The 26105-nt window shown below is 48.0% G+C and overlaps 1 protein-coding gene across 2 annotated transcripts in view; it reads right to left on the bottom strand.

Moving 5' to 3' along the window:
- Window positions 1-26105, bottom strand: part of LOC119373957 (uncharacterized) — a 319601-nt gene that overhangs the window by 52205 nt on the left and 241291 nt on the right. The window contains exon 1 of one of the 2 annotated variants that reach the window (XM_037644020.2): window positions 1692-1931. The exons of the other annotated variant lie outside the window; for it this stretch is intronic. Coding sequence (XP_037499948.1) covers window positions 1692-1722 — 31 coding nt within the window. The 5' untranslated portion in view covers window positions 1723-1931. Of the gene's footprint in view, window positions 1-1691; window positions 1932-26105 lie in introns of those variants that run through there. 2 annotated transcript variants of the gene reach the window in all.

The following is a 26105-nucleotide window of genomic DNA, read 5'->3' as shown; positions in this document are numbered from 1 at the left end:
AAAATATATAAATCAATACGTATCGAGGACACCCAATTTACAGCACTGCCTCCTCGTGGTCTACTTCAGGCAGACCAACCTGCGGCTTCCAGGCGGTCATTCGGTCCCTATACGTTCTTATCCGATACATGTTACGCTACAACAGCTCTTCGCGAAAGTGGCGGTTTTTGGAATCATCTGTCACTGTCCGAATCTATACGATCGTTTGCTAGCAACGCATCACGTTAAAATAGAAAGCTCCCGTTTTCCGCGTTAGCTTATGAACAATGTAGCCACACCAACTCTTTTATACTGTTCACCTAATTTGACCCTCCGTGGTCTCCAGTGCTGCAAAGCAACGAAGTAAATCAATTAACAAAGTATCACACAAAGGTAAGATGACCAGTAAGAGTGCCAGTTGAAGAGAGCGTGGTGTGGTGCGAGCTCTCTTATGTGGTCGACGGTATCCACCAAAAGACAAACTTAAGAACGCACTTCGACGTTCCCAGTGAGCAAAAACGGGCATGTATCCGAGTCTCCTACCTCTCCCCCATCCCCACCTTTTCTTCTCGCCTCTTTATGACCCGCTACCCACCACCGCCTTGCAAAGCAAGCTGCACACATTTTGGTTGAACTTCTCGATGTTCTGTAGAGCACATGTTGAGCACAATCTGTGTGTCGTTTTAGTTGGGCCTTTACACATCATAACATAAGTTGAACACAGTGATAACCTTGAAAAAAAAGCTAATTGTTATGTTCTTATATCAGACATTGAACAATCGTAATATAATGCCTTTAATTAGTACGGCCTATAGACTAAACAGCTAGTGAAATGTTTACCAAGCCGAGGAGAGGCGAAGCCTGGCGCAGCAGCCACACTCTCCGCATGAGTATCCTTGTGTTCCACACCTATTTTAGAAATGGGTGTACCGTATCAGGGCTATATATGCTGTTCGCGCCGGAATCCATCATATTTAATTTGTTTAATGTAATTCAGTCGCTGCAAAAGCTTCAGCCGACTATGTGACCTGGACGACGCGGGCGCGCCATACTATGGATAGGACCTTTTCGCAGTTTTTCAAGTTCCACTTGAAAATTGGACCAGAATTCATCATCGCCTAATTGACACAAACGATGTGCCCAAAACTTCTAATGCTACGCGTACTATGTAGGCGCATGTTTAAATAAGCGCCATAGGTAGGCCTAGAGCTTCAACGCGGGCTTCTCTGATCACTCGACATGGTATCTGTTCAAGGGTCATGCGTACATAGAAGATTATACATTGAGCGTAGACCACTTGAAATGCGCTTCAGTGTGAGGCAAGCTCCACCTTATCGGTGGCATATCCGAGCTACTAATGCTATATTGCAAACATTCACTCATCCACGCATAAAATCTACGTGTGTGACTAATGGGCATGGTACGTCAAAAAATTTACATTGACTGATATTCGATTCCGCTATCTGCACATTTGCTCTGCACAATCCCATTTACTTTTTATAGTAATTATTTGAGCAGAAGTAAGTATGTGTGGTTCTGAACAGTACGCGCATATTTCGGCTTACTCTCACTATATATAGGATAGGCTTAAGCGTGAGGCTCAACAGCGATCGCTGACGGCAATCACGTTCAACCATCTGGCAATGAGAGAGGAGTAACTTATACTTCCCCACAGGTATAGCCCATAACTCGGTCATCGTGCAGCAACTCACCAGCGATAAGAAGACACGTAACGGCCAGCATCTTGGTATACTGATGTCCCGGTAGTAGCAGATCGACGGAGTGAAAGCCACTAAACGAGTGGTGAAGCGACGCTAAAAACTTGCTGCCCGTCGACGATATACTCGGCCAATATCCAGCACCGAAACACCTCCGCTATACTGGGCAAATCCAGAGCACGCTCGAAAACAAGACCACACTGGATTGCCGAAAAAGAAAGGGTAAGCCGGGCGACCAGCGCGGCTTTTTATAACCTACAAGGAACATAAACGACACAAATCGGAGGAGCCGTACCACGAGGAGGAAGATTGGGAGAGAGTGATTTTCTTTTGGAGAGGGCAGCTTCTACTCAGGCAGTCTATACGAGGGTAGAAGAAGAAGAAGAACTAGACAATCGGGGCCACCAACCCCACGCTGCACCCCCTTGGTTGGGCAGGACCAAAACGCAAAAAATTGAAACAGCACGCGCACGCTTCTTTCCACGCCCAAAGGCTCTGGTCGCTGCTGCCTATACCTCCGAGCGAGCAATCTCTACTCTGCCTTTCTCAGCACTTTGTTTGTTTCTTTTCATTCTCCGCTAAAGGACAACCTGGACAAGATGTGTGTAACGGCAGGAGCAGCAAAAGAACCCCCCCCCCCCTTCCTTACTCCCCCCTGACTGGGCTAGCGGTTCTTTCAAAAAGCCGGCGCGTCGCTTCCTCGTGCGAGGAAATGAGACGGGCTTCTGCAAAGCCCACCGGACGGGTCGGTGAAAGTGGAACAGCGTCTGCGGCGACTGGCGGCTTCGAGAACGCGCGAGGCGTCGTCGTACTGGGGGATGCGGGGTGGGCCAGACGGGTGGGTCGCCCACCCTCCGACGAGGCGAAGCGTCGTCGCGAGAACGATGCTCTGTCCGTGTAAGAACAAGTATACGAGACGTCGATGGCCTGGGCACGAGGTCAACGTGCAAATGGACAAAAAAAAATAAAGCGCTACCGTCACCGCCGCGTTTTGCCCTCTCGCATGGCCTACGCTCGCATCATTTGGTGCAGCAGCACGCCTTGTCTCAGTTATTCACCCAGCGGCAACGAAGATCGGCAGAGGAGGACGTTGGGAGGTCTGTCCTTGTGCGACATTGTAGTAATCTTTGTAAGCAAGCTGGTAATACCACCCTGAATCAACAGTATACAGGGGCATGGTAAATTGGGCCAGTTGGTAATTGTTCGTGGTTTAATAGCGCAAAATGAAAACATACGGAAGAGTACAAAAAACAGCAGAAGGAAACACCTACATGGCCTGGCCATCACCAGAAGGTTTTTTTTTTTTTTTTGAAATAACGAGCTAAAGGACAAGTCAAGATAACATACGTAGACTGCATGACAGGGGAAGGGGGAGGAGTTAATGGCGAGGAGGACCCAGATCAACAAAAATCAAAGACGCATCAGTCAAGGCACACCCTTCGAATAAGTCCAAGATAAGTCCTTTTCATGCAGGGTCACATGCAATCTTTGTCATGCAATCTATGTATGTTATCTTGACTTGTGCTTGAAGTTTGAAGTTTGAAGTTTATAATTATTAGCAAAGTAACGATACATAAAATGAAGCAAACGTTTTACAGACTAGGGTCCCATAGTCCGAAGACTGTAGGGGGACCCACGATAAAGAAAGCAAAAAAAAAATGCAAGGGCAAATGGCAAGACAAAATAGTAAAAACAGAACAATATTGCATAACAGGATATATAGCAAAACAACGAAACGATAAAACATAGTAATAGATACAACTACAACAATACAAGCGTTGTATCACAAATCAAAAAGAACTACATAGAATAATTTATGATGTTAGTAGATATAATTTCAAAGTTTTTTTGAATGTGTATACGTTGGCTAAAGACCTTATAGTGGGTGGAATAGAGTTCCATAACGAAATGGCTGTGAATGACAATGATTTTATACCGTAATTAGTGCGAACTCGGGGTAGTAATAAACTTCCTTCTACTGCGAAGCGAGTGCGGTTAGTGTTTTTTAGTAAGTCACAGTTGATGAGATCGAAAGGTAGCCGGCGGTTAATTATATTAAAAAACAAACAAGTACAATGAAATTCAAATAACTTACTAATACACAGAATATTATATTGTTTAAGCAATGAAATAGCGTTAGAACGACGAGGGCTGTAAGTGATAATGCGGATAGCTTGATTTTGTATGTGGTGCATGGATGAGATGTACGAATGATAGGTATTCCCCCAGGTATTTATGCCATAGTTAAAATGACTATGAATAAATGCAAAGTAGAGTGATAATAATGCATTAGTAGAGAAGTATGGCCTAGCTTTAATCAATGCACGAATACCAAAAGCAGTTTTTTTTCTTTAAGTCTAACAAGTGTAGACCAAAATTAAGGGTTATGTCTAAACGTACACCAAGAAAAACAACAGAATCGCAAGCATAGATTAGGACCCAGTGTTACAGTAGCAGAAGCTAACAAATGTCTTTGAGATGATCTGAAAACCATAAACTGAGTTTTAGAGGGGTTTATAGTTAGGTCATTGTTGTTACACCATAAAGCCACATTATTCAGTACAGAATTTAGTTTGGATATTAAAGATGAGACTGTTTTGGCTTTACATGATACTGTGGTGTCGTCAGCGTACAACACACAATGTGCAGAACATATGACATCAGGGAGATCATTTATGTAAATAATAAATAAGAGGGGGCCAAGAATGGACCCCTGCGGGACACCTTGATTAGTAATCTTAGTGTTAGAGTAAGAGCCACTAGTAAAGACCACGTTTTGTCGGTTAAGCAGGTAACTTTTTAGAAAGTTTAAAGGCGGTCCGGTAATACCATAAGATTCTAACTTAGTGAAGAGAATGGAGTGATTGAGCGTGTCGAATGCTTTTGTTAAGTCTAAAAATACTGAACCCGAGAAGTTACCGCTGTCAATGGAATGTTTGATGAAGTCAGTCAAAGAAAGCAGAGCATGGTTAGTGGAGCTTCCATGACGAAAGCCAAACTGGGAAGGCTTTATAACATTATATTTTGCAAGGTAAGCATTAAGACGCTTTACAAACAGATGTTCAATTAGTTTGCTTAATGATGGAAGGATAGATATAGGCCTATAATTTTTAATGGCCGCTTTATCACCTTTCTTAAAAATTGGTATGACCTTTGCACGCTTTAATGAGTCAGGAAACGAACCCTTAGAAAAGATGAGGTTGATGATATGGGTTAAAGGCAGAGAAATGATATGAGCAACCATCTTTAAATGACACGCACAAATGTTATCCAAACCAGGAGACGTATTTTTAAGATTGCGAATAGCTGATACTATTTCGTCAGCTGAAGAGGGGAAGAGAAAAAATGAGTGAGGTAAGCGCGGTAAACTAGGTGAAGAAACATTTTTAGAACAATTGGATGACGAACAGAAATACTCAGAAAACGCATTAGCAATGTCGTCAGAATGACAGTCAGTAGCGTTATGATCAGTGATTTTTGTTATGGGCGCGTTGATTGCAGGTGAATTTGTTGTCTTGTTCTTTGGACTAAACCTTTAGTTGATATTCCGCACCTGTTTGTGTTTTCTTCTTCCCTTTTGTGTTCTCGTCCGTTTCTTTTTTTTTTTTTGCGCTGTTACAGTAATCAGCAGTATACATTCTGAGCGAGAGAAAAAACGATTACCTGATACGCTTCGGTGAGTCCTCAGTTGGCACATATATAAACCTATTTAGAGATACACATTAACTCTTCTTTTGGAGAGTCGCGCCTGCCACGACTCTCCGAAGAGAGTATAATGTCCTCCAAAAGAGAGTTAACGTGCATCTTCAAAGAGAGTGTATGGCAATTTAGGATATGTATGGAAATTTAGGACTCAATAGAAAGCGCAACAGGTAAGCATTACTTTCTTAGAGTGTAGGTCGAAACACCTTCTACTGTGGCTATTCTTCACAGTGTCATACCGTCATGTCGACGTTTGCAGCCAATTGGCAAACATGCGGCTGCCTTTTGAGTCAATCACTGGATTCCAGAATAAGATGGCGCTTTCGAGAACACTACGCAATTTTGCGATGACCTGAATAGCACCCCGTGAAGTCGATTTCTTCATCAGAAGGCTCGATTTCTGGGCAACTCGGCAATATATTTTCGTGAAGGCAACGCAAAACAACAGAGACGAGTGGAAACGAAACACAAATACCTTGTGCTGCGTCTGTGTTTGGTTTCCTTTCTTGTGTGCGGCTTCGCGCTGCCTTCATCAAGATTATTTCTATTTATTTTGGCAGTGTTTAGCTTAGGTAACAGTAGCCAGGTTTTGTGTAGAGTGTGACACTCTACTCTGTCAAGCCACAGTGTATGTCAAACGCAGCGCTCGCGTCAACGTCACATGATGCTGTTTCAATAGCATCACTAGAGGCCGCACTTTTAGGCACTAAAAAAGCTCGTTTTAGGCGCCAAAAATAGGCAGGCAAAACAATGTTTTAGGCTTCAAAAACGTAGATATAGGCGCAATAAATTTTCACATAAATGCAAATAATTTCAAATGAAGACGTGCGCGACCTCTATCTACGACGGGAAAACAAAAATATTATTGCTTAAGATGGCGCGATATATATGAAAACGTTTATTGAGGAAGGAAAAAAAAGGGGTTCCAGCGAGCGTGTTGGTGGGGCCCCTATTCCAGGGCTCCACTGACTTGAGCGGCCCGCCGCGCCTGATCGAGGAGTGCTAGTTGCACCTCCCGATCCTCGCAGGCAAGCAAAGTCTCCCACGGCTCCCTTCCGGAAATTTTGCCAGGTGTTTGCGGCGAGTTACAAAAACGCCAACATTTGAACATAGTGGCACGCCCACTTCTTGTCTTGTTTTGATGTATTCGGGTTTGACCGGCAGGGACGGTTATCAACGCTCGACGCTGTCCGCGAAGTAGTGTTCTAGAAGCGTCGCGATTGTAGTAGATCGGTTTGTTAAGATTGCGCCCCGCACGCGAATGTTCCAGCTTTGTCTAGAGATTACGCCGCCACCAGCGACATTGTTGGAAAGTTCGATAGCGCCTGTATAAAAGCCGACGCGCGTGACCGCTTGTCAGTTGATCGACGGTCGACGCTCTGTTCGACGCTATCAGTGTATTGCTGTAGTTTGACTTTCATTTTCCCGGCCACAAGTTCGGCCAAATAAACAGTTTCATCTCGGACGTGCTGACTGCTGTCTTCGTCGACGTCACGACCACGTGACATCTGGTGGAGGTGCTGCTTCATGATCCGGACGCCACCGCGGAGCGCTGACCCAAGCCCAAGCCGCGAAGAAGACGACTCTAAGAACAACCCGGATCCTCGAACCAGCCGCCGGCAGAAGGGACTACAACCAGAGTACGGGCTCCTTCCCGAAAACGCCAGGCAACCGAAGACCGTCACATCGACCGCCGAGACGATGACAGACCCCCTGCCACCTACAACGGTAGTGATGCAACAGCCAAGGGAGCCACAAACTTTCCGTGGATCGTCGTTTGAAGACCCGGAGAGCTGACTGGAGACGTACGAGCGAGTCGCCGCCTTCAACCACTGGGACATTGAAGAGAGCTGCGCCGCGTCTACTTCTACTTAGAAGACGCCGCGAAGACGTGGTTCGAAAACCATGAATCGAGCCTTCAATCCTGGGACCTCTTTCGGACGACGTTCCTCAATACCTTCGCGAGCATCGTCCGCAAGGAAAAGGCCGCTGCTCTGCTGGAGACAAGAGCACAGCTACCGAATGAGACGGTAACTATCTACACGGAAGAGATGACGCGACTTTTCCGCCTGGCCGATGCTACCATGCCTGAGGAAAAAAAGGTCCGCTTCCTTATGCGGCGAGTGAAACAAGACCTCTTTGCAGGATTGGTGCGGAACCCACCGAAAACTGTCACCGAATTTCTAAAGGAGGCTACAACAATCGAAAAATCCCTCGAGATTAGGACGAAGCAGTACAACCGCTCAACCCTGTCGACAGGCTACACCGAAGCGCACTCGCTAGGCACCGACGACCTACGGGAAACCATCAGAGCGATAGTGCGGGAGGAGCTGCGCAAGCTGTTGCCTTCAGCGCAGCCTCAAGTCGATTCGATCACCGACATGGTCCGCGAGGAAATCCAGCAGTCGCTGGGCACCCCCTATGTAGCGCAGCCGCAGCTGCAAGCAATGAACTATGCTGCTGCAGCCCGACGCAACGCCCCCCATCCTCGCCCGCGTCAAGACGCCGCGCCGCCGCAGCAGTTCCGCCGCCAGGCACCGCCGCCACCCCCAACGACGCCATACCGCCCGCCGACAGGACAAGGATGCGCCCCCCGAAAGACCGACGTTTGGCGTGCCCCTGACAACCGCCCGCTCTGCTACCACTGCGGAGAGGCCGGCCACACGTACCGCCGCTGCCAATACCGACAGATGGGGCTACGCGGATTCGCCATCAAAGCGCCGCGCCCGCAGCCAGGCGAACGGCCTCGCGACATTGACGACTACCTCACCAGAACACAGTGGCAAGAACGACGACCTTCCCGATCGCCGTCGCCCGGCCGCTACATGTCCCCGCACCGCCGGCAGTACACTGGCCCAAACCGGGGCCGGTCGCCCAGCCCGTATCCGGGAAACTAAGGGCAGCAACCGATGGAGGTGCGGTTGCTGTACGACGAAATGCCGAAGATCCTCCGCGGCCGCCGACGACGACAACGCGACGAGACCTTCAGAACACGACGCAAACCGGACGGAGCCCGCACGACGAAATTTCGCGGCCCGAAGAAAACCTGACGACGCAACGTCGAAACAGCGGGACCAATCGACGAAGCCGTGATCCGACGCCACGACCTAACCGCAACGCAAGACGACGGACAAGCGACCTCAATGTTCTTATCGACGGCCACAGCGTCACAGCTCTCGTCGACACCGGAGCCGACTATTCCGTCGTCAGTGGGCCATTCGCCACCAAGCTGAAGAAAGTAAAGACCGCTTGGAGTGGACCCGAAATCCGGACAGCTGGAGGCCACCTGATAACGCCGATTGGTATCTGCACGGCGAGAGTCACCATCAATAACCGGACTTATCCTGCGAGCTTCGTAATCCTACGAAACTGCTCCAGGGATGTGATACTCGGAATGGACTTCCTAAGTCACCACGGCGCCGTTATCGACCTGAGGTCTGAGTCGATAACACTAAGCTCAGACAAAGCGCTCCCACCCCACGCGACGCCAGGGAACCATGCACTGAAGGTGATAGAAGAGCAGGTGACCGTTCCGCCGCGCTCCAGCGTCATTATTTCCGTCGGCACGGAAAAACCTGCGAACCTTGAAGGCGTAATCGACGGCGATCAGCAACTACTCCTGAACCGTCAAATTTGCGTCGCAAGAGGTATCGCCGAGCTGCACGACGGTAAAGCAAAGGTACTGCTGACAAACTTCAGCCACGAATATAGGCACCTCAACATGGGTGCGACGGTTGCCTACATCGACGAATGTGTAGCCGCCAGCGATGCTTTCGCCCTCTTCGATGCTGCCGAACCTGCTTCGACGAATAGAGGTCCCGAACCGGATTTTGACGTCAACCCGAGCCTTCCGAAGGTCAAGCAACACCAGCTCAAAACCCTGCTCCTGCAATACAAGGACTGTTTCTCGTCGTCATCGCGGGTCCGCCAAACGCCCCTTGCTAAGCACCGAATTATAACAGAAGAAAATTCTCGACCACTCCGACAGAGCCCCTACAGAGTTTCGACGCGAGAACGTGAGGCGATAAAGAAACAAGTGGACGAAATGCTTCGCGACGACATCATCCAGCCTTCAAAGAGTCCGTGGGCATCACCTGTGGTGTTAGTGAAGAAGAAGGATGGGACACTGCGCTTCTGCGTTGATTATCGGCGCCTGAATAAAATCACGAAGAAGAACGTGTACCCCCTCTCACGGATAGACGACACCCTGGATCGACTTCACAACGCGACGTACTTTTCGTCGATGGACCTCAAGACCGGCTATTGGCAGATCGAAGTAGACGAAAGAGATCGAGAAAAGACCGCTTTTATAACGCCCGTCGGCCTCTTTGAGTTCAAGGTCATGCCTTTCGGTCTTTGCTCGGCACCTGCGACGTTCCAGCGCGTCATGGACACCGTACTAGCCGGATTGAAGTGGCAGACGTGCCTTGTGTATTTGGACGACGTCGTCGTGTTTTCCTCGTCCTTCGACGAGCATCTCCGGCGGCTTGAGGCAGTACTTCAAGCAATCAAGACCTCTGGACTGACCCTGAAGCCAGAAAAGTGCCGATTCGCATACGACGAGCTCCTGTTTCTGGGTCATGTGATCAGGAAGTCTGGAGTGCGCCCAGACCCGCGGAAAACAGCTGCCATCGCCGACTTCGCGCCACCCACCGACAAGAAGGCAGTGCGCCGATTTCTCGGCTTATGCGCCTATTACAGACGCTTCGTCAAAAACTTTTCACGGATCGCCGAACGACTGACGCTTCTCACGAAGGCTAACGTGGAATTCAGGTGGGAAACGGCGCAAGTGCAAGCATTTCAAGAACTTAAACGACGCCTGCAGACGCCATCCATACTTGCGCATTTCAACGATTGCGCCGATACGGAAATACACACCGACGCAAGCAGCGTAGGACTCGGTGCCGTCCTTGTGCAAAAGACTGACGGGCTTGAAAGAGTTATCAGTTATGCTAGCCGGTCACTATCCAATGCAGAAGCCAACTATTCCACAACAGAAAAGGAATGCCTTGCCATCATCTGGGCTACGTCAAAGTTTCGCCGCTACCTCTATGGCAGGCCCTTCAAAGTTGTCAGTGACCATCACGCCTTATGTTGGCTAGCTACCTTGAAGGACCCTTCTGGTCGTCTCGCACGATGGAGTCTCAGACTTCAAGAATTTGACATTACCGTCGTGTACAAGTCCGGACGAAAACACTCTGACGCCGACTGCCTGTCCCGAGCCCCCGTCGACGCGCCGCCTAGAGAGGACGACGACGACTGCTTCCTCGGAACTATAAGTGCCGACGACTTCGCCGAAAGGCAACGAGCCGACGCGGAACTGGGGGGCCTTATGGAGTACCTCGAGTGCAAGACCGCCGTTGTTCCGAGGGTATTCAAGCGAGCACTGCCGTCGTTTTTCTTACGGAACGGCCTTCTCATGAAGAAGAACTTTTGGGCACTTCGAACCGACTACCTTCTTGTCGTGCCCTCATCATTGCGACCAGAGGTCCTGCAGGCCCTACACGACGACCCGACGGCTGGGCACCTCGGTGTTTCCCGCACGCTCGCCAGAATACAGGAAAAATACTACTGGCCACGCCTTGCTACCGACGTCGCCCACTACGTTAAGACTTGCCGAGATTGCCAGCGACGGAAGACACCACCGACCAGGCCCTCGGGACTTCTGCAGCCAATCGAACCACCTCACCGGCCGTTCCAGCAAATCGGGATGGACCTACTGGGGCCGTTCCCGACGTCGACTTCCGGCAACAAGTGGATCGTCGTAGCAACCGACTACCTCACCCGCTACGCCGAAACAAAAGCCCTGCCCAAAGGCAGTGCCGCTGAGGTAGCCAAGTTCTTCGTTGAGAACATCGTCCTTCGACACGGCGCCCCAGAGGTTCTCATCACCGACAGAGGTACGGCGTTCACGGCTGACCTGACTAAGGCGATCTTGGAATACAGCCACACAAGCCACCGCCGCACCACCGCGTACCACCCACAGACCAACGGCCTCACCGAGCGTCTAAATAAGACGATCGCCGACATGCTGGCCATGTACGTCGACGTCGAACACAAGACGTGGGACGCCATCCTTCCGTACGTGACCTTCGCGTACAACACGGCCGTACAGGAAACGACGCAGATGACGCCATACAAGTTGGTCAACGGACGGAGCCCGGCAACGACGCTCGACGCCATGCTACCAAACGTGACCGACGAGGAAAACATCGACGTGACCACCTACCTACAGCGCGCCGAAGAAGCACGACAGCTCGCCCGCCTACGGATCAAGAACCAGCAGACGACTGACAGCCGCCGCTACAACCTTCGACGACACCACATGGAATACCAACCCGGTGACCGTGTATGGGTATGGACGCCAATACGCCGACGAGGACTTAGTGAGAAGCTTCTTCGACGATACTTCGGACCGTACAGGGTACTTCGACGCCTCGGCGCACTCGACTATGAGGTTGTCCCTGACGGCATTACGATCTCTCAGCGGCGCCGTGCGCGACCTGAAGTCGTCCATGTCGTGCGCCTTAAGCCGTTTTTTGCGCGTTAGCGATGCTGGGGACTCTATTTTTTTCCTTTGTTATTGTACTAATTTATTTGTGTATGCACTTGTTTTTTTTTTCTCTTCTATGTTCTTTCACAAGCATCGGGACGATGCTTTTTCAGAGGGGGGCAATGCCACGCCCACTTCTTGTCTTGTTTTGATGTATTCGGGTTTGACCGGCAGGGACGGTTATCAACGCTCGACGCTGTCCGCGAAGTAGTGTTCTAGAAGCGTCGCGATTGTAGTAGATCGGTTTGTTAAGATTGCGCCCCGCACGCGAATGTTCCAGCTTTGTCTAGAGATTACGCCGCCACCAGCGACATTGCTGGAAATTTCGATAGCGCCTGTATAAAAGCCGACGCGCGTGACCGCTTGTCAGTTGATCGACGGTCGACGCTCTGTTCGACGGTCGACGCTCTGTTCGACGCTATCAGTGTATTGCTGTAGTTTGACTTTCATTTTCCCGGCCACAAGTTCGGCCAAATAAACAGTTTCATCTCGGACGTGCTGACTGCTGTCTTCGTCGACGTCACGACCACGTGACAATAGCGTGCTTTGTCGCGCACGGTTCGCACTCCCGTGTTCTGCAGAGTAAGTAGTGTCCACTGTCGAATCAACACACTCCTGGGTGTCTTTCCGGCATGACTGAGAAGTGCAGAGTAGGAGCAGACAGCCATATTGCTAAAAGACCAGAAGCGAGGGATTTCTCCTTTTGGCCGGGTCGAATTGCGTAGAGCCAATTTCTCTCCTGCCACTGGCGTCCGGTGGGGGGGGGGGGGGGGACCTTCTCCCGTCCCCCGAAACTTTTTAGTGTTGCGTGTGTGTATATACACGCGCACATACAAACGCATGCACGACCGTATATAAAGTACGGTTGTCCCCACGTCCCCCCCCCCCCTAAAAAAGATTTCTGGCTACGCTACTGCAGTGAACACCTTAAAACGTAAATTACAAAACAAAAGCTGCGTGCACATCACATTTTTCTTTCTTTTTTTTTTTCCCTCTCCTTTCCGCTGACGGCTCTCCGCGGCTTCGCATTCGCCAACCACTCGGGCCATGTCAGCGCGGCGGCGAATGCTCGCCGGCGTGTCCCGCTTCACTGATGCTAGCGGTTGTTGGTTGGTTGAACTAGAGGACTAGGTTAAACCCCATAGTTCCTAACAGTCAATCTTACGTGGTAACGCGAATAACGGTCTCAAACAGCACCCGGGAGCGAAACTTCAGGCTAAATAGCGTTAATATAAGTGCCAATCTTGAAAATAGGCATTTATAGGCACTTGTGAGCATTTAGGCACGAACGCCAAAAATAGGCATATATAGGCACTATAAAGACACTATAAAGCCCTCCTTAACCTCTAATTCATGCTCATATATCAAAATGGCGCGATAGGAGCGCAAGGCAGAAAATAAGCATTTGCCTAAAATCCGGTCTCTAGGCATCGGCACCGTTTTTCGAGCTGTTGGTTCTGCACTCTAAGAAAAGACAGCTTGTGTGAATCTTTTCGGAGAGTTCTGACTCGCCACATATACGACTCTCTTTAAAGAGGCACGGTGACACTCCTGGTGGGTCAGAGTCAGTGCACTCTAGGAGAGTACCCTGACCCTCTAGGAAGGGTGGAAGGACTCTTATTCAAAAGATCACATTACCACTTATGAGGGAGTCAGACGACTCTTGCGGGTAACGCTCCTACGTGGGTCAAATGACACACACCGAAGCGTCAAGCGACTCCACAACTATTGCAGCAAAAGGGAGAGTTGGGCTAGTTGGTTTGCGTTCATACTGAAACAGCGCAAAAGACGTAGGACACAGAAAGACTTGACAACACGTGCGCTCGTATTGTCAAGTCTTTCTGTGTCCTACGTCTTTTGCGCTGTTTCAATATGTCCACAACTATTTTAAGTTACTCAATTGACCCATGCTCTACTTTTGTGCAACTACTCTTGTAAATAGTGAAGTATTTATTTTAAGCAAGTCTAATAATACTTGCCGTTGTGACACGCGACTGTAAAACAAGAATAGTTCCATTTTAGCAATATTTTATTAAAACTCGAGAAAACAACACAACTTTTCCAGCAGAATAATCTAGAAAGCGCGAAAAAATGGTTTGTGATTTCCAATTAAGCAGTTGAGGTATTCCTTATTTATATGCTTGTATGTGTATAGCCAAATGAAATGTGTCACTGTGATGTGCATAGTGTCATATGGTGCAAAATAAACTGCAGAAATCGGCATCATTTTTTCATATTTATTCCTTATGATTACAAATAAATCAAAAAGTGGTGACGGCTGGAGGCATATGACTCGTGACTTGCTATGCTGTTGCTCCTGCTCAGCGTGAGAAGCCATGAAAAATGGCATCTGAAAAGCGGAAAGTGATATTATGATGAAAAAACGGAATTATAAAAAGATTTTTCGAAACCTACACAATAAGTGATTTACACAAACATAATGAAGGCTCACAACAAAACAAGAAATCCACACAAGCATAGTAAGGAGCAAAGCTTTTTACCGTTAAAACACAACTTACAAATAGCTTTTGTAACATGTCACTTGTCAACAATCTTACAGCACAAGATAATGTGAGCCTCTTTTAAACAACAAAGGTAATTGGTTTAGGCTTCTTTACGTGGGTGTCACTCACCTCTTTTCCTACGTCGTCTTGTCTACTACAGCAATGCGGACGTCTACCGCTATAACGCACATTGCATCGACGCGGCGGACAACGTGTTATGTCATCCCGCATGCGATAACACAACTGGATATAAGAACGACCAGGCACAAAGGGATGCCCTGAACAAGGTGGCCAAGATGAACGCAAGCGGCAAGGATGGCTTGCCGGCCTCAATTTGACTCACAATCGGCAAGCCGTACGTGATCACGGCCAACACCGACGTAAGCGACGGCCTCATTAATTGAAACATGGGCACATTCTGGTACATCGAGCGTGAAGAACACGGCAACTTCGTGCGATTGTGGCGTGAATTTCCAACGTCCCCGGTAGGCATTGTCATCCCAGCCAGGACGAAGCACATCACTACCGCACATTCTTCAACAAAATTGAAATGGCTGCCCGAGGTAATGCGAACCACAACAACCACGATATACGCCTGAATATATCTCGTGTACGATGACACAGTTTCCCCTTGCGCAAGCAAACGCTATTACTATATATAAGTCACAAAGGGCCGCATACGCCCAGGTAGTCTGCGGATACGATAAGCACCAAGTTGGTCTGCGTACCACTTTCCAGGGCTACCAGCCTCGACGGCCTATACCTCACCAACGCAAAAAGGTGACTTCAGGTTCTGACATGTCACCGGCTCTATCGACGGACGGTCTGTCGACGACATGGCCCGGCTAGCAAGCAGATATCTAGACATTGTCTTTCACTGGGCTACCACAACCTTCATTCTATGCCACAACCACAAAAATCCACAGCATACCCACGGGGTGAATGATGATGAGTGGGGCGAAGCTCCGGAGGAAATCATCGGTAAACCGTGAATACTCCGAGCGAAAGTGAAAGCGCGCCAACAGCGAGCGGATTTTACTACAACGGTCCCGCAAGCGTGCGTCGCCGCACTAAATCGAACGATTGCCTTCCACCAATAACACGCGCCATATGTGAATCTTCCATGAATTCTGCCCAGTACATCATCAACGACGTGAGATCGGGCGCGTTTATACTAAAGGGTCGATGATAGTAATGGCGACTTGCAGCTCACTTTATTTTACATGTACGCTGTGAATTTTTATTGTTTAATCACGCACGGGAGAAATCTCACACAGACACTACCTTGGAGGTCAAAATCCAGTTCCTATATATACGGGGTGGTCAGTGAACGGTTGTGCAGCGCGAGCAGTCGGTTTTTTCAATCAAGAAACTCGCTAGCAGACGCTGCCTGCGTCGACCTCGCGAGGCGAGAGGGGGAGGGGGGGGGACTAGAGCACGCATCTGCAACGCAGCGAGCGCGGAGCGTCGGCGTCGCGAGGCGAGAGAGGGGGGGGGGGGCGCTCGCCCGTTGCCGATCCACCTCGCCCGTTCCCGATCGGGCGAGGTGGCTACATACTACTACTACAACTACTACTACTACTACTACTACTACTACTACTACTACTACTACTACTACTCAGAGGAGGGAACGACCACACCCTAAGGAGCTTCGCCCGTAAAATTACCTCAGGCTCGCCGCTCTCAACGTACAGCCTGTGCATGCGCACGTGCACGACCTAGAAAAAGACGCTCTGCTCCCAGAAACTGGCATGTTAGCACTTTCTGAAACCTGGAGCGAAGAGCCCACTGTGTCGTCCACAGCAAGCGGCTTTAATGCAGGTGCGTAGGCGTGGGCAAATGTAAGAATACGGCGATGCGCAACTTCAACATAGGCCGCATCCCACTTCGCCGCCCGCCAGACACAGAACACACACACACACGCAACGGAATTGGCGAGGTGTGTGTTGCACGCATTAATTACAATAACAAAGACATTCCGCTTGCCGCCATCTACCTGAGAACTCTCAAGAACCCCTTCTACACATGCACACGGGTTCATGCAACGTGCCTGCGTTCTCCATCATAACGGACAAGTGTAAGCACTACATATCAGCTTACCGCGTCTGGTGTTAATACTCATGCTGCTGTTGGAATCGTTACGCAACTGTAAAGAACTGGTTATGTAACACGTGTGCGACTCTTCAACATATGTGAATGCGTATACCGTTTGCACACATTTTTAGCGTGATTTCGTAACGTTTCGCTCAATGTGAAAAGTTACGCCACAGTCACCGTCCCGCCGCATGCTTCGCATAACATCGATTCCCACGGTACGTGGGATCTGCCGAATTTTTAAAGACGATAGTCTTTGTTGGGGAACTTAAACGCAGAGATTTTGGTCTGTCTGTCTTTCTGTCTGTCTTTCTGTTTGTCGGCACGTCCCTCGATTCAGCCACTCGGCCAAAGTTGAACCACTTGCCCAAGGGCCAGCCGTCTTGAACTGGTACGGCTGTTCATACTTGTGAACGTTGTCGATCAAAAAGTAAATATCATGCATATCTGAGGTGCGACATCACTAGGTAAGTATTAGGTGGCGTGTTCCTTTAATAGAAAGTGCATACATACGTGATTTTAAGGACCCTAGTTTCTTAAGCTGCGCTGAAAATGCATAAGAATGGAAGCTTGAGCGAGTTGCTATGCGTTCATCTTTGTTGAAAATGCGACTGCGCTGAAATTTGCCTTCCTCCGTGCCCTTCGCACGAGCTCATTGTTGTGTTTCGGTTTCGGTTCTGTTGCACTGTACGAATGCCATGGGTTGGTGTTGAAAAACTTTAGTTTTGAGAAGGCCAAGAAGGTGAAAAAAATATTTAAAAAATGAAAAAGCAGCGTTGTGGGCGGCCTTCAGGCTGCCGGTTGTGGGCGCCGCTCTGGCGTTCCTGTTTTACCCAGGCGACGTGTAAATAAAAGAGTGTGTGGAGAGTACTCGTTGAGTGCGGACGTTTCTCTGCTTCAGCGCTTCGCGCCAAACCGCGTTTTCGGGCTGGCTGGCGTCCCCGCCGGTCGCGTTGGTCACCGCCGGTCTTCGCCTGCTGCTGCGCCGGGACTACCAGCACGCAACACAGCACTCATGTTTCCCGACGTATTGCCAGATGGCGTCCATATCTCACACAGCGCCTCTTCTATCGTCTTTACACGACATTTGCAGCGAAGCACGCAGATACGCGGCCAATTTTTTTTCTTAGAGTGTGGCGCCACATAGAGATTAACACAGGGGACCTTGTCTCAGCCACCGTTGAAGTGGTGGTTAATATAGCAATATTCATACTGCCTTCATAACGTATACTGTAGCGTGAAACTGTTTTCGTGTCGTTCAGCTCTTTTGCGCGCTCTCTTAAATTTAGGAGCACTAAAGCGTTTTCCATAAAACTTTATTCATTCTGCCACATACGAGTGCTTAAATAAGTATCCATATTGTTACTTCATACGTCACAAATCATTAGCTATTCTTTTTATATAATAAGAAGCTCCCTCTAATTGTAATGACCTGAGAAAAAGTTAAGAGATAGAGCTTTGAAGGGTAGCTGTGCTTGATCCTTATGATACAAATAGACGACTTGTGATTAGGTGCAAAAACAATTCGGCAGATCCCACGCCTTGTGGGAATCGGTTTCATGCGAAGCCGTCAGCCAGTAGTTCGATACTGCATTTCTTGGCTCTGAGCCAAGCGTTACGAGGTGGATCGATGTGGTTTTTTTTTCTTTTTTTGTTTGTAAATGGAGTACTTGTGTGCACATTGTGGCCTTACCAGAGACGCCGAGTACACTGACGTTTAAATGGTAAGTTGAGGTCTGACGTAGTATCAGCACTCACATTAGAGCACAGACGTCTGTGTTATCGAAATAAAGTGCATGCTACGATGTGATGATGTCAATATCAAACGGACCTTTCGTCAGTGTATTCGTCCGGGGTCGAGCAACACATGAATATAGCTTCCTGAATTATTGGAATACATATGTAATGTTTATTAGACTGCTATAAAAGCGGAGCCAACACTGGAACCACAATTGACATTAACCCGACATGACACCCGTATAGTAGGAGTACATATCTAGCATTTCTTGCTTTCTTATAAAATTAGGTAGCCAGCACTACAACCACAATTCACGTTGCACTGACATTACGCCTTCCTAGGGTCTTTTTCCAAATCAATTTCTAGACCTGCCGTGGCTCTGTGGTAAAATACCTGACTACCACGCAGAATGCGTGGGCCCGATTACTGCTGGTATCAAATATTTTATTAAGCCGAAAGCCTTAAATGCCTTAACAAACGCGAAATTTGACCGCGTGCATCTTGCGTCGGCGGCGTCTCCCGTCCTGCAGCGTCGGGGACGAGCGATGCAAAAAATCATCATCACATGATAACGTCACCACATGACGTCATTATGGCACCACAGATCGCCAAAATGTGTGACGTGGATATGACGCCACAAGTTTTGGCGGGACGTGTCGCAACGTCACATGTTGCCGGTATCCTATGACATCATATCGTGGTCAAAGGTGGGCCGATCACGGAGGCAGTGCGAAACCAAGTGAAGTGCCTCCTATCTTGGAGGCAGTGCAAAACCACGTTAAGTGCGGAAAGCTTTCGGAAGGTGGCGGGGCCGAATCAATTCATCTAAAGTCACTGGAACGGGAAAAGTACCGCGACCGTCCGGCCCGCCGCCATATTTGGTCCAGCGCGGCTGAAGCTGTGGCGGCGCGGTGTTGCTTTTACGCTGAGTAAAGCATATATTACGCATTCGTGCACTTTTTCAGCCCCAGATGAAGCATGCCGTTGTTCTCTGACTGATTACGAAAGAAATAGTGGGAGTTTACGCTTGCCTACTCGCGTACGCGCGTGTCCTAACGCGATAAAGAAATGCGAACTGCGCGGCATTTACGCGCTCGGCTTGTTGGCATCTATTAAATGCGAAGCATTTGTTAGCGAGCTTCTGCGACTTTGTATCTATCTATCTATCTATCTATCTATCTATCTATCTATCTATCTATCTATCTATCTATCTATCTATCTATCTATCTATCTATCTATCTATCTATCTATCTATCTAGCCGCCTACAACTTTGTGCTCTCCTGCCCGTTTTTTAATGGGATATATACCACAATTCATATCGCATAACATGACTGTATGGCAAATATAAATAACAAGTCATACCCTGAAAATCGTAACATGCATACCATGAACTGCATGATTTACACGCCACTGTCTTGGTGCTCTTGCGGCCGCTTCCTTAACTTTAAATATACCACAATTGGTATTTGTGACTAGAATGTATGACGAGCATAAGTGACTGGTCCTAGCGTGCAAATCATGACACGCATGTCATGTACAACATGATTTACATGACATGGCCTCGGGGCGCTCGCGGCAGTTTAATTAAATGGATATATACCAAAACTGCTATGACGAGACATTTCTCATGTTAAAGAGACACAGCGTGCAAAGACATTTCTGTATGGCGAACGCAAATGACAGGTGGTAACATGAAACTAATGACATGCTTGTCAGGTATAGCATGATTTACATGCCACGCTCATGGTGAGCTCGCTGCCGGTTCGCTAGCTTGATATACACCAAAATTTATATTGTGTCGCGTGACCTTACGACGAACGTAGATGACAGGTGGCGACATGAAAATAACGACATGCATGTCAGGTATGCCATGATTTGCATTCCACAGTCAATGCGGGCTCGCGACCGCTTCGCTAGCTAGATATGCATCAAAATTTGTGTAGCGTTCCTCTAAGGTAAATTACTGAGACACTGAGCTAGACAGAGACGGATGTCTTCCGCCATTTATTATCCCTCTTCTCGACTTCTCCTCTTCTTCTTCTTCTCCTTGATGCCTCCGCGTTGATGCCTCAGGCACAGACCGCTTCACTCTCCCGGACTTCATTGTTCACACCTCCTGGTGTAATATTTAAAAATATTGCTGATGGAGGCGCATTCGGTGTGCCCAGAGACTCCCAGGTACCAGATGGTCTTCAAGATACCCCGTCGCGAAGCCGTCTTGACGACTTGAAAGGGCCCACAAAACTTATCATTGGAATTACTTATTCCTTTCCGCACCAGGACGAAGTCTCCAGGTTGTATGTCTGGTATGTCACTGCTCCGTCTGCTGTCGAAGTTTTTCTTCATTTTCTTTTTGTACGCCTCTTGCTGTTTTTCCGTTTTCTTTTTCTCAAAAAGCACCAGGTTTTCAAGATGGCCCAGTTCGCGGTCTGCTGGAAGCACCGGTACAGTTCCTGAAGCGGCAAAAAAAGGACTGCATCCAAGACCACTAGTGCAAGAACGGTTGTGATGTCTCACAGCGGCTTCGAGGCAGCATTTCCAACCACCAGGAGAGTTCGGGTACATCTTCATGTACTGCTTGACGTCTCGTATTGCACGCTCAGCGAGGCCATTAGCAGCTGGGTGGTATGGTGCGCAAAACTTGACTGTTACTCCGTGGTCGTTCGCCCATTTGGAAAGCTTTGTGCTACGGAAAGTCGGACCATTATCGCAAACTAATGTCTTCGTATTCCGAAAACATTCTGCCTTCAGTAGAGCCATGATGCTATTGGCGTCTTCCTTTCCTGCCCTCGCCGTAACCATTCTTGTGCACTCATCGATAGCGAGCAGGAAAGCTTGCGTCTTCCTGACCCCTTCCCCTTTCTTTTTGAGCTCTGCGAAGTCCAAGTGAACAACGTCGAATGGTACGCTGGAGTGATCTGTCGTTATCATAACGTCCGTGGGCTGCTTGTATTTGACTTTGTTCGTTTGGCACTCGTGGCATGTACGGATGTAGGTCCTGATGTCATTTTTCATACCTGGCCACTTAAATCTTCTCAGTAGTTTGCTGTACGTGCGCCAAAAACCGTCATGTCCGCCTGATTCGGGGGTGTCGTGGTAAAGATGCAGAATCTTGGGAATCAATGTTGGTGGCACCTGATATTTTTCATTAATGAATTTCATTTCTTCGGTACCTTCCCAGAGCTTTGTGTGATTAATTTGTATAGGATTGTCAACTGCGGTTGGTATGAGAAGCCTGGACAGCGCATCCGCATCAGTGAGTAGAGGACCTGGACGATGTGACACGACGAAGTCAAACTGTTGCAGATAATTCACCCACCTAGCGATGCGGCCTTTTGGTTGTGTCATACCGAGTAGGTGAGTCAATGCTTGGTGGTCTGTAAAGAGGGTAAATTTTGCACCCTCTAGGTACGTGCGAAAATACTGCAGAGCTTTCAATACGGCCAGCGCTTCCTTTTCTGTGGTCGAGTAGTTCACTTCAGCCGGCTTCAGTGTGTAGCTGTAATACCCTACTACATAATGTTTTTGGTTATTCAAGTCTGGTAGCTTCTGGTACAGGACTGCTCCGGTCGCATAATGGGATGCATCTGTATTCAGCACAAACGGCAAGGAAAAGTCTGGTATCCGTAGGATAGGGTCCGACGATATAATCTTCACAAGGTCAGAGTAAGCCCTTTCACAGTCGCCATCCCATTGGAACGGTATGCCTTTCTGGGTCAAGCGTGTGAGACATCTCGTTTTAATAGCATAGTCTTTAATGAAAGACCGAAAGTGTCCGGCCAGACCCAGAAACACACGCAGTGAATGTATGTCATAGGGCTTTACCAATTTTGAGATTCTCTCAACGGATTCCTGCTTTGTGCTTTTCGTGGACCCGTCGAAGACTCTTCCGAGGAAGACTACCTTTTCTTGGAAGAAGGCACTTTTCTTAAAGTTCACTTTAAGACTTGCAACGCTAAAAGCTTGCAAAATTATGGACAGGTGTTCCTGATGCTCTTCTTTGGTATTCGAATAAACAATTATGTCATCGATGTAAGGAGGAGGAGGAATAAACTTTTATTGAGACCAGCAATTTGTTTGGCTGGGCCTAGGCCTCCCACGTGGGGACGTCGAGGTCTTGTCATCGATGTAAACATTGCAGAATATGCCCAAATACGGCTTCAGGGTTTCGTTCATGATCTTTTGAAACCAGGCTGGGGAATTCTTCCACCAGAATGGAAGCCTGTTGTATTCATATAAGTCAAACGGTGTAATAAACGCCGTGTACTTCTTTTTGTCTTCCTTCAATGGAATCTGCCGGAAGCCTTTGCAAAGGTCTAATCGTGAAAAGCAACGGCAACCCCCGGTCTCGTCAATTATATCATCAATCCTAGGCATTGGGTATGGTATCAACTCAGTTTGCTGGTTGAGAGCCATGTAATCTGTGCACAGACGAAAACTGCCGTCTTCTTTCGGTGCGATGGTTATTGGCGATGCAAATGGCGACACCGAAGGTCTTATAATGCCAGCGTCAAGCATCGCTTGTAACTCTGATTTCAACCATACCTTTTTTTCTCGGGACATGTTATACGGACTTCTTCGAACAATTGCTTTGTCCGCGAGGTCGAAAGGAACCTCATGAAATCGTATTGCTGGAGGGTAGCTTCCTATGCAGGAGAGCTCTGGGTACTTTGTTTGTATGTCTTCCTCACAGTCAATTTGTCTTAAGCGTCGAGGCGTCTCTATCTCATCCTTTGTTCCTAGGTGGTCTTCAATTAGTACCTTGTCGTCCCAGTAAATGTTCATCTTTAACTTCTTTATGTCAGGGCGAGATAGTAGGAACTCGTAAGTGACATCTGCCAGCACCAACGCATCGGTTGTAATTCTGTGGCCTTGAAATTCGAGAACTACAGATGTCCACTCATTACGAGAACTCACAGTCCCATCATATCCCTGAACGCGCAGAGTTCTTCCAGCATGCAGGCTGCTGACGTCCACGAGCCTCTTGTTTATTATCGACACAGATGCTCCACTGTCGACGAGGGCTTTCATTTCCACGTCATTGACTTTAACAGGAACGTGGAGCAAGCAAGTGGACACGACGTATACTGTATCGTTCAAGCCTGTCATTTGGGGCTCTTCATAGGCCTCTGGTTCTCTCAGCGGCAACAGTTGAGGTACTGACAATGTGTCACTATGACCATTGCTTTCGTGGTATGAACTTTCCTTTAGACAAGGAGACGAGGTAGACACATGAACTAACTGCTCATGGGCGTTCTGTTCATGTGGTGCGTTCAATTCAGCTGCGTTAAAAACCAGTTCTGTTTTGCAGGGCGGTAATTCTTGCGGCAATTCAGCTGTGGCGACACGAATTCCAGGCACTGTAGGAGATCTTCAAATGTCTTCGGGTCTCTTATTTGAACTTGGCTTCGGACATCGACGCATAGTCCTTGCATAATTAAAGCTGCCGCTACCGGTGGTGTGAGCTTAGGCTCCGCTTCGTACAACAAGCGCCGTTTCTCAATAACATATTCTAGCAACGAACCACACCGGTAGGTGAAGCGCAGAGCCGCGTCCCAACATTCCACAGCGATGCGATGGAAAATTGACAAAAATATCATTTTCCAGTTTTCCCAGCATGCTGGTGGTTCAAGCCGAAGTTGCATGTCATACCACTTTTTAGATATACCACCAAGATAGCGGCGCATATTCTCAATCTTCTGGTCGTCAGAGACCCACCCATTTTTTCCGCATGCATATTCGTAAAACGAAAGCCAGTAGTTGGGGCTTGCGGAGCTTTCCTCGAAGATATCTGGTTCCACTATGTTTTGTCGGTGGTCATGCACTCTCATTACGTTTGCGAGAAATTTAGTCTGCTGCGTCATCTATCGTTGCTGTTGTTCGATGAGGTTCGTAAAAATGCTCACCTCCGCCGATGCTCCCTTTTCAACGGTGCGTCGGCGCGAAGGCTTCAAGACCCAGTCCTCGAGCTCGTCCAGCTGCAGGGCCAGCCTGGCGGATCCCGTCTTTAGAAGTTCTTCGCAGCTGATTGAAGCTCCTTGCAGCACCGACTCGACGAGGTTAGCGGTTGTCACATCGCGGGCAAGGTTCTTCGCTGGCTCACCTTCCACTTGGTAGCTGGAGAAGGTTATCCCACTTGGTGACGTTCGATCAACGAAGAATGTCACCCACATGTTCGCTTGACGGCTGCGCCAAAACGTAGCGTTCCTCTAAGGTAAATTACTGAGACATTGAGCTAGAGAGAGACGGATGTCTTCCGCCATTTATTATCCCTCTTCTCGACTTCTCCTCTTCTTCTTCTTCTCCCTGATGCCTCCGCGTTGATGCCTCAGGCACAGACCGCTTCAATTTGTATTGCGTGAGGTGACCTTATGACGAACGTAAGTGACAGGTGGTAACATAAAAGTAGAGACATGCATGTCATGATTTTTGTGTTATCATCTTTGCCATATGTTCGTCGTAGTCACGTCACACAATACAATTATACAATACATACACAATGCAATTATGGTGTATATCATGCCAGTGAACCAGCCGCGAGCGCACCATGGCCATGGCATATAAATCATGCTGTACATGAAAAGCAGTTCATGATTGTCATGATACTACCTGTCATATACGTTCGTCATACAGTCACGCGACACAATACAAATTTTGGTGTACATCAATCTAGCGAACCGGCTGCGAGTACATCGTGAGCGTGGCAAGTAAGTCATGGCGTACATCACATGCAGGTCATGATTTTTATGTTACCATCTGTCATTTACGTCCGCCATACAAAAATCTCTCTCGTCATATATCCAATTATTTAAACGGCCGCGAGCGATCCGAAACCATGTCATGTAAATCATGTTGTGCGTGACATGCGTGTCATGATTTGCACGTTAAGACCAGTCACTCATGTTTGTCACACATTTTGTCACTCCATACCAGTCATGGTATATATAAGCTCAACAAAGATGCCCCAAAGCACCCAAACAGTGGCGTGTAAATCATGCGGTTCATGCCATGCATGTTATGATTTTCATGATATGATCAGTCATTTCTATTGAGCGTACCGTCATCTTAGGCCTTGTCAATATTGGTATACATGCCATTAACTAAACGGGCAGGAAAGAAGGTCTTAGGCGGATAGATAGATAGATAGATAGATAGATAGATAGATAGATAGATAGATAGATAGATAGATAGATAGATAGATAGATAGATAGATAGATAGATAGATAGATAGATAGATAGATAGATAGATAGATAGATAGATAGATAGATAGATAGATAGATAGATAGATAGATAGATAGATAGATAGATAGATAGATAGATAGATAGATAGATAGATAGATAGATAGATAGATAAAGTTTAGAGTCGCAGAAGCTCGTAAGAAATGCTTCGCATTTAAATACCGCTGAGAACAGCAAAACGAGCTTTGTCCGATTCCCGCCGGTTGCTGCGTCCAAAAGCGCAGCACCCAGGCATTCTTCGATCCCTTGACAGCCTTGTGAATTAAGTCAAAACGATACTGAGTGTCGTAAAGCTTCTGCAGGCTTTTCTCAGGCTATAAAAACAATCGCCCTGCAAAGCGCCGTGCGTCTGCGGCCGGGAGAAGCTGTAGCAAGGCGAGCGAGCTGGACCATTTATATGGCAAAGCCGCCGAGAGCGCGCGGCGGCGAAGAGAAAAGAAATGCGGTACTTTTCCCGTTCTAATGACATTAAATACATCGATTAAGACGAAAAATAAGAAAGCTTTCACCTTGGAGTAGTCTTAGGTGAACGCATAAGAGACCCCGTGAGTTTTTCTTTGCATTCGTCGGGTCAAG

This window comes from Rhipicephalus sanguineus, chromosome 11 (genome assembly GCF_013339695.2).
Source record: "Rhipicephalus sanguineus isolate Rsan-2018 chromosome 11, BIME_Rsan_1.4, whole genome shotgun sequence".
NCBI lineage: Eukaryota > Metazoa > Arthropoda > Arachnida > Ixodida > Ixodidae > Rhipicephalus > Rhipicephalus sanguineus.
The sequence above is the reverse complement of the archived record's forward strand: the minus strand, read 5'-3'. Positions and strand labels throughout refer to the sequence as shown.